The 16,256-nt window shown below is 43.4% G+C and overlaps 1 protein-coding gene across 1 annotated transcript; it reads left to right on the top strand.

Annotated features, from left to right (window-relative positions):
• The first annotated feature begins 822 nt into the window (after window positions 1-822).
• SSTR1 (somatostatin receptor 1) lies at window positions 823-5,273 on the top strand. Its single transcript, XM_034769226.1, has one exon. The coding sequence runs from the start codon at window positions 1,414-1,416 to the stop codon at window positions 2,620-2,622; it is 1,209 nt and encodes a 402-aa protein (XP_034625117.1). The 5' UTR covers window positions 823-1,413; the 3' UTR covers window positions 2,623-5,273.
• Window positions 5,274-16,256: the final 10,983 nt, after the last annotated feature.

The following is a 16,256-nucleotide window of genomic DNA, read 5'->3' as shown; positions in this document are numbered from 1 at the left end:
GTGGTAGTTTGTGTATTGGGTATGTAATTATGTGTATGTTTAGTGGTGTTGTGTCATGTCTAGAGGTGATAGAAAGGCTAGCTGGTGATGTATACTGGGGCATGTGTGTGTACAGGTGATAGAATGGGTATGTGTTGGCATGTAGTAGCGGTGCCACATGTAGGGGCAGGGTGTGTGTGTGTGATGGTGGTGCTGTGTGTAGAAGCAAGGTAGGTGTGTGGAGGTGGTGCAGTGTGTAGGGCCAGAGGTGTGTGTAGAGGTGCTGGTGGTGCTGTGTGGAGGTAAATGTGTGTCTGTGTGTGTAGAGGCAGTGTGTGTATGGTGGCGCTGTGCCTAGGGGCAGGGTGTGTGTGTGTGGCGGTGGCACTGTGAGGAGGGACAGGTAGTGTGTGTACGGTGGTGCTGTATCTAGGGGCAGGGTGTGTGTGTCTGGCAGTGGCAGTGTGTGTAGGGGCAGGCAGTGTGTGTACGGTGGTGCTGTGCCTGGGGCAGGGTGTGTGTGTTGCGGTGGCACTGTGTAGGGGCAGTGTGAGTACGGCAGCACTGTATCTAGGGGCAGGGTGTGTGTGTGTGTGTGTGTGTGTGTGTGTGGCGGTGGCACTGTGTGTAGGGGCAGTGTGTGTATGGTAGCGCTATATCTAGGGACAGGGTGTGTGTGTGGCGGTGGCANGGGCAGTGTGTGTATGGTAGCGCTATATCTAGGGACAGGGTGTGTGTGTGGCGGTGGCACTATGTTTAGGGGCAGGCAGTGTGTGTACGCTGGTGCTGTGCCTAGGGACAGGGGGTGTGTGTGGCGGTGGCACTGTGTGTAGGGGCAGGGTGTGTGCGGTGGTGCTGTGCCTAGAGGTTGTGTGTGTGTGTGTGTGTGTGTGTGTACACGTGTACAGTGGTGCTGTATCTATGGGCAGGGTGTGTGCGTGGCGGTGGCACTGCGTGTCGGCACAGGAAGGCTGTCGTGGAGAGCTGGTGATCGCTCCTGGCTGGGGGGTCTCTGTGCGCCTACGAGCCGGGCTGGTGCCACAGAGCTTCGGAAGCGGCGCCCAGCAGGTCCCACGCCGGGACTGCCAGGCAGGTTGCCGCGGGCGGGAGCTGAACAATGCGGAGCCGGGGAGGGGGCTGAGCTCCTGACGCTCCGCCGAGCGCTCAGGGCCGGGCGGGAAGGACACCCACCTACGTCGCCTTGTGGTGGGGTTTTTCCCCTCCTCCTTTTCGTCGCTGCTGACGCGCCGCTGCCTATTAATCATTCACCAGCCGGAGAGCGGCAATTAACGCCGCTCGGCTCGGCTCGGCGGCAGCCTCCTTGCTCCCCATGCCAGGCTCGGGCGGGAGACTCCGCCAGCATGCCGAGCCGGGCGGGCGGCCAGCGCCGGCTGCTGTGAGCCCGCGGGAGGGGAGGGCTGGGCTGGGCTGAGGATGCTCCCCAATGGCACCTGCCCCAGGCTCCCGGGCGGTGCAGGTAGAGGCAGCGGCAGTAGCGGCGGCGCGAGCGGAGGGAGCTGCTGTAGCAGCGGCAGCGCCGGCGGGGTCCTGGGGGAGGCAGCGGCGGGGGGCATGGAGGCGGGCGGCAGGAACTCCTCCGGCGCCCCGAACGGCACCCTGAGCGACTCGCAGGGCAGCGCCATCCTCATCTCCTTCATCTACTCCGTGGTGTGCCTGGTGGGGCTGTGCGGCAACTCCATGGTCATCTACGTGATCCTGCGCTACGCCAAGATGAAGACGGCCACCAACATCTACATCCTCAACCTGGCCATCGCCGACGAGCTGCTGATGCTCAGCGTGCCCTTCCTGGTCACCTCCACCCTGCTGCGCCACTGGCCCTTCGGCTCGCTGCTCTGCCGCCTGGTGCTCAGCGTGGACGCCATCAACATGTTCACCAGCATCTACTGCCTGACGGTGCTCAGCGTGGACCGCTACATCGCCGTGGTGCACCCCATCAAGGCGGCCCGCTACCGCCGGCCCAGCGTGGCCAAGATGGTCAACCTGGGCGTCTGGGTGCTCTCCATCCTCATCATCCTGCCCATCATCATCTTCTCCAGCACGGCGCCCAACAGCGACGGCACGGTGGCCTGCAACATGCTCATGCCCGAGCCCACTCACCGGTGGCTGGTGGTCTTCGTGGTCTACACTTTCCTGATGGGCTTCCTGCTGCCCGTGGTGGCCATCTGCCTCTGCTACATCCTCATCATCGCCAAGATGCGCATGGTGGCGCTCAAGGCCGGCTGGCAGCAGCGCAAGCGCTCCGAGCGGAAGATCACCCTCATGGTCATGATGGTGGTGATGGTCTTCGTCATCTGCTGGATGCCCTTCTACATCGTGCAGCTGGTCAACGTCTTCGTGGAGCAGGACGACGCCACCATCAGCCAGCTCTCCGTCATCTTGGGCTACGCCAACAGCTGCGCCAACCCCATCCTCTACGGCTTCCTCTCGGACAACTTCAAGAGGTCCTTCCAGCGGCTCTTGTGCCTCAGCTGGATGGACAACGCCACGGAGGAGCCCGTCGATTACTACGCCACGGCCCTGAAGAGCAGGGCGTACAGCGTGGAGGACTTTCCCCCCGACAACTTGGAATCGGGGAGCATGTACAGGAACGGCACTTGCACCTCCAGGATTACCACCCTCTGAGGAAGCGCGCAGCAACCTCCCGACGCCCCCCAGGCGCAGGGCAGCCGGGAGCTGGGGACTGCGGGCGGGTAGGGTGGGTGTGGGGGGGTTATTATTCTGTTTGGAAACAACAGAGTTGGGCACGAAAAGGAACAACAAAGTGTTCCCTGGCCTTCTGCCCCTCACCCCACCCCCTCTGTATTTCAATTGCGTTGTGTTTGCTGATGCTACTACACCCCTAGTCAATTATTAACTGCGCGCCCCTCAGGTGGACTTTAGGTTCCTCAATCTGTTGCTCCCCCCCCCTTGTGTTTGATCAGCGTGTGTGTGGGTCAGTGAGGTCTCCTGTTGACTTTCTCTGTTTCTTTTTGTACTCGTCTCCTCTCCGCCCCCCTTTGGTTCACTTGCCATTGTGGTGGCACATCGATGTGCTGCTCTTTTCATGGTCGAGTTGCTTAGTGTCTAATTGTTCCACCCCTTTGGAAGGTACACTGTTGACTGCAGACTTTGCTCCTTGGCAGCCATAAAACACGAGGCGATGTTCTGTCAAAAGCTAGGAAATCGCTCAGTTTACATGCCACAATTTAACTCAATCCTTCCTAGCTGAAACCAACACTGACCAGAAAAGGAGACAGGATTTCTGTTCAGAGTAGAACCAGAAAAGGTCCCTTTCCCGCAGCTGCAGGGAAAGAGCAGACAAACCTTCATCCCCCACAAGGGAGAGAAAAGCTCCTATAAAAGGGACAGGCAAGCTCATGAAGTCATATTTCAAATAAAACAGAATGACAGATCTCTCTTTCTCTCCGATAAGAATGTGAAAAGATAAGTGGGGAGAGAGAGAGAGTTGGGGGACGCAAACTACTAGAATTGAGCTCCATTGAGATTTGGCATTCAGTGGCACTCAAGGGGAAAAGGCAATCCCTATGGAAATGGCATCGAAAACCCCTCCTAAGAAAGAAATGCGATTATTTCATTATCTCAGGGCTGCCCAGTAGGCTGTTGATAACAGAGATATACACCGCCCCGTGACTCGCATGGAACAGGGTATTGGACGGGGAGGTGTGCAAATAATGAAGTTTAAAGGGAGCACTAGACTGTGAAGCTATTGTCCTGTGCGTGTTACGCTCACCTGAAACAACCCTATAGGGAATAAAAGAGACGCAAGCTGTGAAGGACAGTCGGTGTGGCCGCTTTTGCAGTTCGAACCACATAGAATAAGAAAAGTTTATTGCAGATCTTTCATCAGGCTTTGAAATACTTATCAGAAACATACAACTGTTTAATAATAGCTGTTCCCTAGCCCCACTTTGCATCGCTCCTAAACTGAAAGGGGTTTATGTATCAACAGTGTAAGTTACATTCCCTGTGCTTCAATATATGTTTGATTTTGATTGTCTTTATGTATGTGCTTAATATGTTGTTTGATTTCAGGGTTTTGTTTTGTTACTGTGTCATGAAAACGTTCTCTTTGAAGCAGTTTATTCTATGTACTGAAGTCTTGGTGGCCACATACAAGGGGGTGCATTTTAAAAGGGTGATGTTCAAGAAGGCTCCTTCTGGAGAAAAAGATTATAACCTTTTTCTAGGCCTTCTTTTTCCATTGTTTCCCCACAACAATTCTTTTTCCTGTCTTTTCTCACCTTGATCATGCCCATTTCAGAATTGAGAATATTTTTCTGATAGAAAAACAGTGCTTTTCTATTGGATAAATGATGGTGGAAAGCAAAATCTAACATTTGTTCCCCCTTTAAAGATTATCCCAACCTAGACATATCAGTAAAGATTATAGTGACACAAGCAATTCTGCTTTCTGTTCTTTATTGTGTTCCTTAAAACACAACTAATGTCAGAGACAGTGGGCTAGCGCACTTTTACCAAATCATCTCTCTAGCACAACACTGTGAATTATAGGAATAACTACTGGAAATAGGAAGCAAAAGGATAAAACCCTAAAAGGCCTGTAAACACTGCCTACTAATTGCTATATTACTTGCTGAATCCAAACAGAGTTAATACTTAACTTACTAATGTGTCTAGCTCTTTGGGGGGGCTCAGTATGGTTCCTTGATGAACTGTAGCATGAACTTTTCTTAGGAGCAAAAAGCATCAGGCCATTTTGCAAATCATTCCCACCAAAACATCAGATATTGTGAAATGAATGTATAAATTCTAGTATCTCAGCAAGGACCTGATCCATAGTCCATTGAAGTGAATGGAAACTCTCCCACTGACTTCAGTGGGTTTTGGCTCATCCCCTTTTGGTTTAAAAAATAATTGCTAATGTAGACACTGTTACATCTCTATTAAAACATTTTGTGAAATGCTTTAAAATCTGTATGATTTTATTCCTTTTTACTTTTCAGGGGACCACTTGTTTAAAAAGGACCTTCAAATAATTTTAAAGGTAATTGCTAATTTTACCTTCATTTATAGTAAAAAGAGAGAGAGAAATCTCTCTTACAATCTTCACTAACATTTCACTGAAGACAGGCATTCCCTTGTTTAAAACAGACAAAAACCATAGGGTGCCATGTTTACATTTTTAGAACTTCATTTCAAATCGTGGTCATTGTTTCCTTAAAAAGGTATCAATCTAGTGCTTTTATACTGTTACTTTACCCAGCAATACTGTAATGCAGTGTTAGCTTAATAAACAGATATATTATACAGTACTCTGCAATTTATTGTTTTTCTGCAATTACTAAGTTTTTTTAAAATAGTACAAAATTGCTACTCAGCTTTGATGAGACACTAAGCAAAGGTTGTTTATTTGTTTCCTTTGGCTTCATGCAAAGATATTGGAACCTGCGATACCCATGCACTTAATTCTACAGACATACCAACTTGTGTTCTCTGATTTCAGTTCTCCCAAGCTAAGTAAACTCAAGCTGTGCTAATACTCGGCTGGGAGACCACCCAGGGTGTTGCAGTATCAGGTGCTTAGTTACACAATAAAAGGTATTCTTTCCTCCTCCTCATTACTGAACTAATTTGTCAGCAGTCAACATGGTGCTAGGGTCACCAGTTAAAGCACTGTGTTGTTCCAGCTGGATACAACATTCTTCACTTATCCTGAACTAATGTGTGGTGCTGCCATTTTTCACTTTGAATGTGGCTACACGTTGATGGTAAGTGAAGTGATCAAAAGCTATATAGCATTATTGTGTTGCAGCGGAAAGAAAGGTAGTCCAATCAAAGTTATTATTCTAAATAAGTGAGTAACAACTATCTGAGAAAAAAAAAGATGCCTTCAGGAACTGGTGTGAAATGTATAAGAAAACAGAGTATTATTTCAAATGCTTTGCAAATTCTCAAATAAAATTTGTTAAAATTTCATATAAAAAGAGATCCAAACAACTGTTGTCTTCAGCAACCACTGCAGAAAGCATTTAGCTGAAATATTTCTCTCCAGCATTCTACATAATTTTATTTATACATAGCCCACTTTACCCACAAAAAGCATAAATACTGTTTACCATCAACAGGGCATTGCTGCATATTTTTTAGTTGTCTAACATATCACAAGTTTCATACTAATTTATATGTTGGCACAGGGTCAGACTCTGCACCATTGACTTCAGTGTGAGTTTTGTCATTGACAGTAGTAGTGCAGGGTAAGGCCCATATAAAATGTGAGTGATGTTTCTCAAAAGCACTTTTAGACTTGATGAAGTGAATAAGCATGGCCTGTATTGTCTCATAGATCCACACACAGAAGGGACCCTCTTCACACTGATTTTCACAGCAGGAGTGTGTACTGGGGGGAGAGTGTCAGACACCTCTGCAGTATTGTCTCCACCCAAATGAGGCTCAGATTAAGACTCTTGTTCCCCACCCACAAGTAAGTCTCCCCAGGAAATACTAAACAACCTAGAGCGGTATCATCTGTGAACTCACATCTGATAGGTCTGAGGGCAACTGCAGCCTGGCACTGTTGGGCTGACAGGAGTCAGAATGGATGCAGAGGCACAAGACATCTAAAGGGGTGACAGGGCCTCTTGTGGATCCTCTAGGCACCATGTGTAATGATGGGTATCAATCAGATTTGGAGTATTTTGTGTATGACTATAAAGCCCATTTTCCTGATGGAGCCACAGGGGAGGCACTCCTCTGGATGTAGGATCTTAACATAGATTTCCTCTCGCAGCGCCCATCCAATGAATATTTCCACAGAAGGGGCTGAGTTGCCAAAGTTTCAATCTTCTGTAACTTTCACTCTATGCATCCGAAGAAGTGAGGTTTTTACTCACGAAAGCTTATGCCCAAATAAATCTGTTAGTCTTTAAGGTGCCACCAGACTCCTTAATCTTCTGAATATAACACATTCATTTCTGACATGCCATTTCTACACCATACCTAGATAGAACAAATTTTTTTTAAAAAAAATCATATTTTAAAAATGGAAAGTCTATATTTCTAATACATGCTATTAATAGTACAACCATGTGCCTGTTTGATATACTGGGGCAAACAGTCTCCAACAACATACACATTTTAGCTCCAAAGCTTGGGCCAAATCTTGTTCATTTTCCTGAAATCAATTGGCCTCCAGGTGAGTAAGGCAAGCAAGACTTGGCTTTCCAATATCACTTGCCCAATAAAACAAAGCATCATTTAATGGGTACCTTAAAATATCACCACCATAAAAAAGCATCCAAGCCAAAAGAAACAGGAGCAAGGAATTCACTCTGTTTTCCAAAAAGAATCTCTGTTTTTCAGCCTCTGTGATTTCCAACCCTACCAGTCTCCAGGGCTCTGCATTTGAGAATGTGAATCATGAATCTCCAAAGGAAAATAAAATATCTCCACAGTATTATCAACATTCTTACGTATCTGGAGACCTGGACCACAAGAAGAAAGAATAATTCAACAATTAGATTTCCCTCTTAGAGCTAAACATTTTAGATTATTATATTTTGGGGATAGGAGTCAAGAAGAATGAGGGAAACAGGAAGCATATCAAAGTACTCCTCTTTACATTAAGTATTATAAACCTAATCAAATGTTCAACATGGGGAAGTTTCAGAGTAGCAGCTGTGTTAGTCTGTATCCTCAAAAAGAACAGGAGTACTTGTGGCACCTTAGAGGCTAACAAATTTATTTGAGCATAAGCTTTCGTGGACTACAGCCCACTTCTTCGGATGCATAGAATGGAACACAGAGAAAGAAGATATTTATACATACAGAGAATACGAAAAGGTGGAAATAGCCATACCAATTGTAAGAGGCCAATCAGTTGAGATGAGCTATCAACAGCTCATCTCAATTGATTGGCGTCTTACAGTTGGTATGGCTGCTTCCACCTTTTCATGTTCTCTGTATGTATAAATATCTTCTTTCTGTGTGTTCCATTCTCTGCATCCAAAGAAGTGGGCTGTAGCCCACAAAAGCTTATGCTCAAATAAATTTGTTAGTCTCTAAGGTGCCACAAGTACGCCTGTTCTTTATGGGGAAGTTGTAGTTTCCCAACAAAAGCTAGGAAACCCCCTCAATAATTTAAAATCTGTTTTAACAGAGAAGTTACCATGAATGTGGTACAACCTGAATAAAAGGGTGCTGAGCAAGGTGATGATGTAGCTGTGGTATTTGCGTCCATCCTGAAATGTAAATAGTCTCTAACCCCGAGACTGGATTGAGTACATTATGCTCATCTTGCATGTGTGTCCTGAGATGGAGTTAAATTGAGGCTAGTTTAGTATACTGACAGCCCAGTGCTCATCTCTTCTGTTCAGGTTAACCATATCATGCTCATCACCATGGTATCTGAGCTGTACTGCAGAGTCCCTCTATGAGCTATTGCGGTGCTTAACCATGGTGGAATGGGAAGTGCCAAAGTTGGTAGTATGTGGTGATTGAAAAAATCAAGAGGAATAAGTAGTTTTCTGAATCAAGATTAAATGGCCACCATGATGACCCCAGGAGGTATTGGCTCAGTTTACACAGCTGACCATGCTCTTGATCTAGTGTTTAGTTTGGGATTGGAGGGGAAGTACTGTATTTGAAAATTATGGGCCTGATTTTCAAGAGGTTCTTCCTGCACTGCCAGCTCTAATCAATATCAGTGGGAGTTGCAGGTGTTCAGCACTTCTGAAAATCATGCCCTACACTCATTGCATGGACTAACCACTGCCATCTTATATGGAGATATACCTATCTCATAGAACTGGAAGGGACCCTGAAAGGTCATTGAGTCCAGCCCCCTGCCTTCACTAGCAGGACCAAGTACTGATTTTTGCCCCAGATCCCTATGTGGCCCCCTCAAGAATTGAACTCACAACCCTGGGTTTAGTAGAGCAATGCTCAAACCACTGAGCTGTTTCCCCCCAATGATAAGGTGCTTGTCTCCTGTTGGGGTGAAAGAGCTGCTTTAAGGCACTAGCTGTGAAAACTAAGGGAACCTGTTTGCAACAATGCTATCTGAGTTGACAGACAAGGTATTTATTGATTAGGATGCACTGTAATAAAATGAAAAAGGTGTATAATTTATCAGAGTGCCAACTAAGGCTCAATGGAAGCTTTAGCTGGATAAAGTGTGCAAAATAAAATCCTATGTGGAGTCTACTATATTATATAATCAAGCAGAGACCAGACATGGATAAAAGGAAAATGCAGAATGCACTGATCTTTTGAGTAGAAAAAAAAAAATCAATAGCACTATTAATCAATTTCTTTTCCTAGCATCATTGCAGATTTATTTTGCATATGATCTGACTGAGGCCACAGGGAGAGCAAAAAATAAACAAATTCTAAGCTAATTCAAAATATAAAATAGCTCCTTTAAAGAGTTTTTGATTCCTTTTGGAAGAACCGGAACAACATTCTATTTAAAAACATGTCTTTTGTATCTTAGATTCTGTAGTTTCTTCCTTTGGCTTTTTGTTCGTTTAAAAATTGATAGAAAAAGCTGCTTATTCACAGCCTAAAGTCAAGGGGCCAGACCCTCAGCTTATGTAAATTATTGATGTCAATGGAGCTACACTAATTTACAACATCTGAGGCTTTTACCCCCTGGTTCCTGCCCCAAAGAGTTTGCCATCTAAACTGATCACAACACAAGAGATGGAGGGGGGAATACAGAGAGTGGGAGTACTTGGATAGTACAGTACATGTCATGTTAATTCTTAGCTGTTTGCCTGTTTTTTATAATTATGGTGGGGGGAGGGGTTGGTGGGATTTTTTGTTTGTTTTCAGTTGTTCAAAGGAATGGATGAGAAGATCATTGCTTGCAGGGGAAAGGTGGGTTCTGAGTCGTGTGACTAGATAGCAAGTGTGAAAAGTCAGGACTGCGGGGAGAGAGGGTAATAGGATCCTATATAAGACAAAGGCCCTAAATCAGGTCACCCTAGTTCTGAGAGGAAACTGAAGGTTAAAAAAGAACATCCCAGGCAAGTTGGCAGTATTAGAAAAGGCATGGAGGTGTTTGTAGGAGAAGGGGACATGGAAGGAGGCAGAATTGATAGAATGCTGACTCGAACTAAGGGAGTGGCAGGTGACCAGTGATCACACATAGGCGGGGACAGAGCGCTACATAGCCTTGAAAAGGGAAGAAGTTCGAAATAGAGAGAGAAGGGTCACAGGGTCAGGGAAGGAACTCTTGTAGAGATACAAAAAAACAGTCTTTGGATTATGTGGCAAGGCTTAGATGTGGAAATGGAGAATCATTTGGACATTAAAAAGACCTTCCATGTAGTCACTTTATATTATCTGGGATTCCTGCACCAACTACTGAAACTTCATTCACTTTAAACAAAGGAGCCAAAATTCTGCTTTCAGCTTCACCTTTGTAACCACAGAAGACAGCTTTGGAGTTAGTGATAACATTGTGAGTATAGTGAGCGGAAAAAATTGCTGTAAATATGCACTCAGACAAAGGATTTCCCTCCCCTCCCCCCCAAGTCTTGCCCCACAATTCCAGAGATAAAACTCTATCTTTTGAATAAAATAAGTTAAGTATATGAGTGTTGAAACTGCTGCTTTCAAAGCTATTGGTTATTTGTAAAGGTACAAAGTATCGGAGCTTTTTCTAAGAACTGAGTATTATCATAAGCAGGTTGCTGGGTACCCATAAATCTTAGGACAAAAACCTAGAAACCAAATAGATGGCAGAAGCAGTATGAGAGAGAGAAATCCTAGTCTCTGATTTTTTTTTTTTTAATATTTCAAACTGTTATAATCTCAATTTTCTGGCTTCCCCTCTGCCCCTGCCTCTTTCCTTTTTATTATTCCAATAGAAAAATTTCTTACAATATTTTTGTTTGATACATAAAGTAATGTAAATATCTTAACAACATGGGAATGGAAAACTATTGTACTTCCCATCACCCATACATAAGATTCAGAGATTTAATACTTTATTTTAAAAAAAAACCCTGAATTGTGATACATAAATAAAACAAATATACTTTCTTTTAAGAACCAGAAGTGGCTTATATCTTGCTCCCCACATGTTTGAACTAAATTCACAATTTCATCATTAAGGGCTACAATAGATTTCCACTGTGCTTAATCTGGTCAGTATAGGATTTCAGTTTCAAGAGCACTTGGTCCAGGACCTATCCTCAGAACCAAAAATTAATTAAAAAAGCATGAAAAGAAGAAACCCCCAAGAATGGGAGATAAGCTCATCAAACACCCATATTTATCAAAAATGTGTAACACTTATGGTCTGTTAGCTAGATCATAGGAGTGAGTATTTTATCTAGAAGAGCTGAATACATTATATTTCATTATGCTGGATTACATGTAGCATGAGACTACTGTTCCTGCACAGGTAGCATTCAATTTAAATAAACTATTCCCACTTTCCCAAAGTTATTTAGGGAGTATAGAAAGAGCATTGCAATCTTCTTTTTAAATCTAGCTAAACATGTGGCCGCTTCAATCTTTTAACACAAAAATGGAATGCACATTCCAAACATAAGGTAAAACATTTTACTCCAGCAAACCTGTCTTCCTCTGATGTGCCAGCAGGGGGTTCTTTTGAGAGTTCTAGTCTGAATTTGTAAAACAGCAAGATAAGTTACGTTCAGGAGTTTTGAAAGCAATGTTAGCAATCTCTGCCTGATGTGCAGGGCAATCCCCGGTAGCTGTTTCTATCTGATGTGTAAGATAAGAAAACGGGGATTTATGATGAATACTTTCAAGAGTTAGCTATTAAACTAAAGTCATTAAAGTACAGAACAAATTAGACTATGATGCACAATTTATACAAATAGGGCGATGCTTATGTTGCTTACCGTGTTTTAATCCTTTTAATTTGACGATATAACGAAGAGTGGGAACAAGCACTTTTTGTTAGTGAAGAGGAAAAATATTTTATGTTAATTACTTATTCTTTTGGGAGATAAGGATGGTTTTGACTACAGTGCTAAGGGTCTTCCATCAATCTTACTGGCTAAGTAGGGCTGGAGGAGAGTTCATTCAGAGTCATCATTGATACTCATTATATAGTGTAAGGGGTTGGTGCTGAGCAATGTGTTGGACTTGCTTTCTGAACAGATGCTGTGTATACTATCTCCACAAAATTCATTGCTGGTCTAGAGAAAGCAAGATCTAAACACAAACCAGGCTTCCAGCCTGATGAGGCAAAATGTTATCATTAGACCAACAGACCAGCCCTGCTAATTATGTTCTGGAAAACACATCAGACTGTTCTAACATATTACAGGACATGTGCTGCTCCTTGATTAGCAATTGGAACTCTTGATCTTTTTGCAGGCCAAGGCCTTATGAGTTCAAACACTTGAAACAACAAACGGGGAAAGTTTATGCAGTGTGTGGCTGGGGACAGATACTTGAGTCTCTTTGCAAATTATATGTTTTATTTGTTTGTAAATTGGTTCCGTTGCTGATTTGTCCCCATAACTTCTACAACTGCAGCAAGGAGAGAAAGAAGACACTTAAAAAGAAACCATGCGTGTGGGCACAAGTGTTTCAGCCTAATGTGTTCCCCTGACCATAGGCATTATGGGTAAAAATCAGCACTGGGCCGAGGGCCAGCGCAAGGCCATGCACAATCCTAGCCCTCAATATAGGGCCTCAGTGAGATTTAAGTGCTGTATTGACTTCATACTGCCCCCTGAACCGGGTATGAATATTATCCTCAGTGCAGCATTATCTAGAACATCAACAAATGGCCATATCCTTAAGAAATAAAAGAAGTTCTATCTAGACGGAATTAAGTATTGTGTATCAAGGATTAAGCTCCATGCAATAGCCTAAGAAAGATAAGGCAGTTTTAAAACATGAAGAAGCTTAATTAAATGATAGAGAAATTATATTTCCTGGGGGGAAACTTGAGTTTATTCATGTTTAAAATCTTCATTAAACTGTAGTATGTGGAAAAAGGGCGGGATGTTTTTTTGTTTTTTAAAATGCTTTGAAGCATATGAATTTTGTCCTTGGCCACCTTGAGATTTCACCTTAATCCCCTAACACTGAAACCTTCAGTAGTTAAATTATTATTAAACAGTTTTTGGACAATTAACATTTTATTGCTGATTATATGATGACCCTAAATCATCAAATATTCATCATACATTCATGATCAAAATGTACACGCCCCAAAAGATGTCTATAACTGTCTACACTACCTTGGAAGGAATTAAGGGATTAGAAATGAGATTCAAGAGATAGCAAAAGGATGCATTTCTTGGACTACTGTGCTAGATGAGAGGTGTGGACCTTCAATTTTTTAACATAGATTCATAGATGTTAAGGTCAGAAGGGACCATTATTTATTTATTGTGTTACTATAGTACCTAGATGCCCCAGTCATGGACCATGACCCCATTGTGCTATGTGCTGTACAAACACAGGACAAAAAGACAGATTGTGAGATCCTTGGGACAGGAACTAAGTAAGTCATCTAGTCTGACCTGTATAACATAGGTCATAGATATCTGATAATTTAAAACATCGAATTATATAAACATGACCAATATGATATATGTGTTTTAGTAGGAGATGGAGTGGTATGTTTCATGTGTCAAAAATCATTCAAATAACACCCACTTTTAGGTGTAGTATGCCATGTTCAAAAACCATGAAGAGACACACATGCTGCTGCAGTGACATGCATGGACCAGGGCATGACATCTCTCCATCAGCACCAGCGCAGGAAGCAGGTGCTTGGGGGAGCCAATGGAAAAGGGGAGGCACATCCAAGTCTTTGGCAGCAATTTGGCGGTGAGTCCCTCAGTCCCTCTCGGAGGGAAGGACCGGCTGCTGAATTGCCACCGAAGAATGAAGCAGCGCGGTAGAGCTGCCGCCAAAGTGCTGCCAATCACAGCTTTATCTTTTTTTTTTTTTTCGCCACTTGGGGCGGCAAATAAGCTGGAGCCGGCCCTACTCTCCATCCCTCTCACATTTCGGATATATGTTTCCATTTCACTGTGGTCTCTCACATGTGGTATTACATGATAGTTAAACAAAAACTATACAGTTTGCCCCTCCCAGAAGTTTTAATATATATTTATGAATTTACCTAAACATATGGACTTGATTCTGCTCCAATTGAAGTGAATGGCAAAACTTTAATTGACTTAATTGATGCTGGATCAGGCATGTTTCTTAATGCTGAGAATTGCATTAAGGTTACTGTGTTAGCAGTTATATGTGCTAAACTATATGTTGCAAACCGGCCACTTATTGGTTGTACATCTGAGAAGACAATGATCTAAATGTAGGGAGTTGGAGAAAAGCAAAGACTATTTCCCCCTGCTCCCAAAATATCTGTTCTCTGGGTTTTAAACATTCCAGAAATGTTCAGCCAACAAATAATTTATCTCCTTCTCCTCCCATATTTCTGTGATATGCATCACAGGTGGATATATTTATTTTGTACCACAGTACAAATTTCAAGTTCATCCAAATATCTTGGGTTCAAACCAAATTCAAATGTTATTGGGTTTGCATTTTATTTAAGAAAAAATACATTGACAAAATAAGGCAAAAACAGAGCAGAAAGTACGCAGAGTGAAAACCAAATACGAAGAGGGAGAACGTGAAAAAAGGAGTAGAGAGAGAATTTCTGTAAAGCAAAAAATAAATACAGCATATACAATATCCAGGGTACCCACACATACTAACTTTGCTTTTGGAGGGTTTTTTCATCTCTGATATATAAAACACCTTCCTTTTAGATAGGACAACTTTTTATTTATTAAGTTTCCCTTAGGAGAAAATTACAAGTAGGGGGAAGAAAAGATTTATGGCCTAGTTTTGTAAACAGCAAAAATACTTTGAAAGCTTTAAGAAACCATGAACTCCATGAGCTTCACCTAACTATAAAGCCAGATTGTACCTCCATAGACATGCACAGAGAGGATCCCCCGACTGCAGATCTCCCCTTCCTCTGCACAGAAGAGACGCACCAATAACCTTGTGGAGGGCTCCCTGTGTGTTCAGGGTCATGTCAAGGGGTAGGGGAGTGAGAGGAAGGGCAACTGGAGAGGTGTTCATTTCCCACCCCTCTTCCCCCCCCACCCATGGAAGTTAGCTGGAAAAGTTAATCCAGGCCCAGGCCCTTGGAGCTTTGTGGCATTGGACCCCGTGGTAGTCCAGCTCCAGTAAAGCCACAATTGCCAAGGAGTGGGGACCTGTGGAGCCAGAGCTGCTGTGTAGGTACAGCCAGATGCCCCAGGATCTGCCAACTTTGGTGCTGTTTTTCCCCAGGGCAAACCCTGTCCCAGCAGGACAATTTGAGGCCCTCTCCATGAAAAACCCCAGCAGAGATTTCCATGTCCCCCCTCTTATGGTTTTGCACAGTGAGGGAGGCAACCTGGCCCATTGTGACTTGCTGAATAGATATCCTGTCTCATTATGTTCCTCGATCTGGAGATGCAAGGCCTTTGTGTGGCTTTTCCTTCCCTGCAACTCTAGCAATCTCATAAATAAAGTACCATGAACAGGATGTAGAAAATAAGATACTTCACTTTAGTTCATAATTTATGCTCTTGGGGTCACACATTGTCTTCTGTCCATGTACTCCCAGTGAAGTAAATGGAATTTGAGAATTCACATCCACTGACCGGGAACTTATGTAAACACATAACTAACTTGAGCTTTGGGCTTACAATGCCCATTATTAGGCAAATCAACCCACCACAAAATGTATAAATTATTTAGTGGCCCATACAGCCTTGTCTCCGGGTGATGCCAGACTTCATGCATTTTGAATAAGTTACATTCTCTGAGTCAAATCCTGAGAGGTGCTGAACACCTGCAACTCCAAATTAAAGTGAAAGGCAATTGCAGGTGCCTAACAGTTCTCAGAATACAGCCATATGTGTGCAAGGTTCCTGGAAACAAAGAATTGCCATAATTTAGTCTTGAAAAGACAAAACTGTTTGAGAAGTTTCATAGCCCTTTTTGGATATTCAATGTCTGAAATGGGAAAGAGATGAGGATTTTGTGTTAAAAACTTTGCAAAAGTAAGGCAAGCAGGAGTTTCCCCAAAGCTCCCAGTGACTTAAATTGTGCAAGAACTGAAAGCCACATATAACCTATTAGTCACTTTTCAGATATATGCACATCTGAACACAGAATCAGCCCTCCCGGATGGCTTATATTTGAGATGAAAAGCATTTATCTTTGCAAAGTATAACTGAAAATATATTAGAAAATATTCAAATTAATAGCCAGTTTGTTTTGTA

Source organism: Trachemys scripta, chromosome 4 (genome assembly GCF_013100865.1).
Source record: "Trachemys scripta elegans isolate TJP31775 chromosome 4, CAS_Tse_1.0, whole genome shotgun sequence".
Lineage (NCBI taxonomy): Eukaryota > Metazoa > Chordata > Testudines > Emydidae > Trachemys > Trachemys scripta.
The sequence above is the reverse complement of the archived record's forward strand: the minus strand, read 5'-3'. Positions and strand labels throughout refer to the sequence as shown.

What these genes read in the sequence shown, in the direction of transcription:
- SSTR1 (XM_034769226.1), top strand. Translation starts at nt 1,414, where the DNA reads ATGCTCCCCAATGGCACCTGCCCCAGGCTCCCGGGCGGTGCAGGTAGA.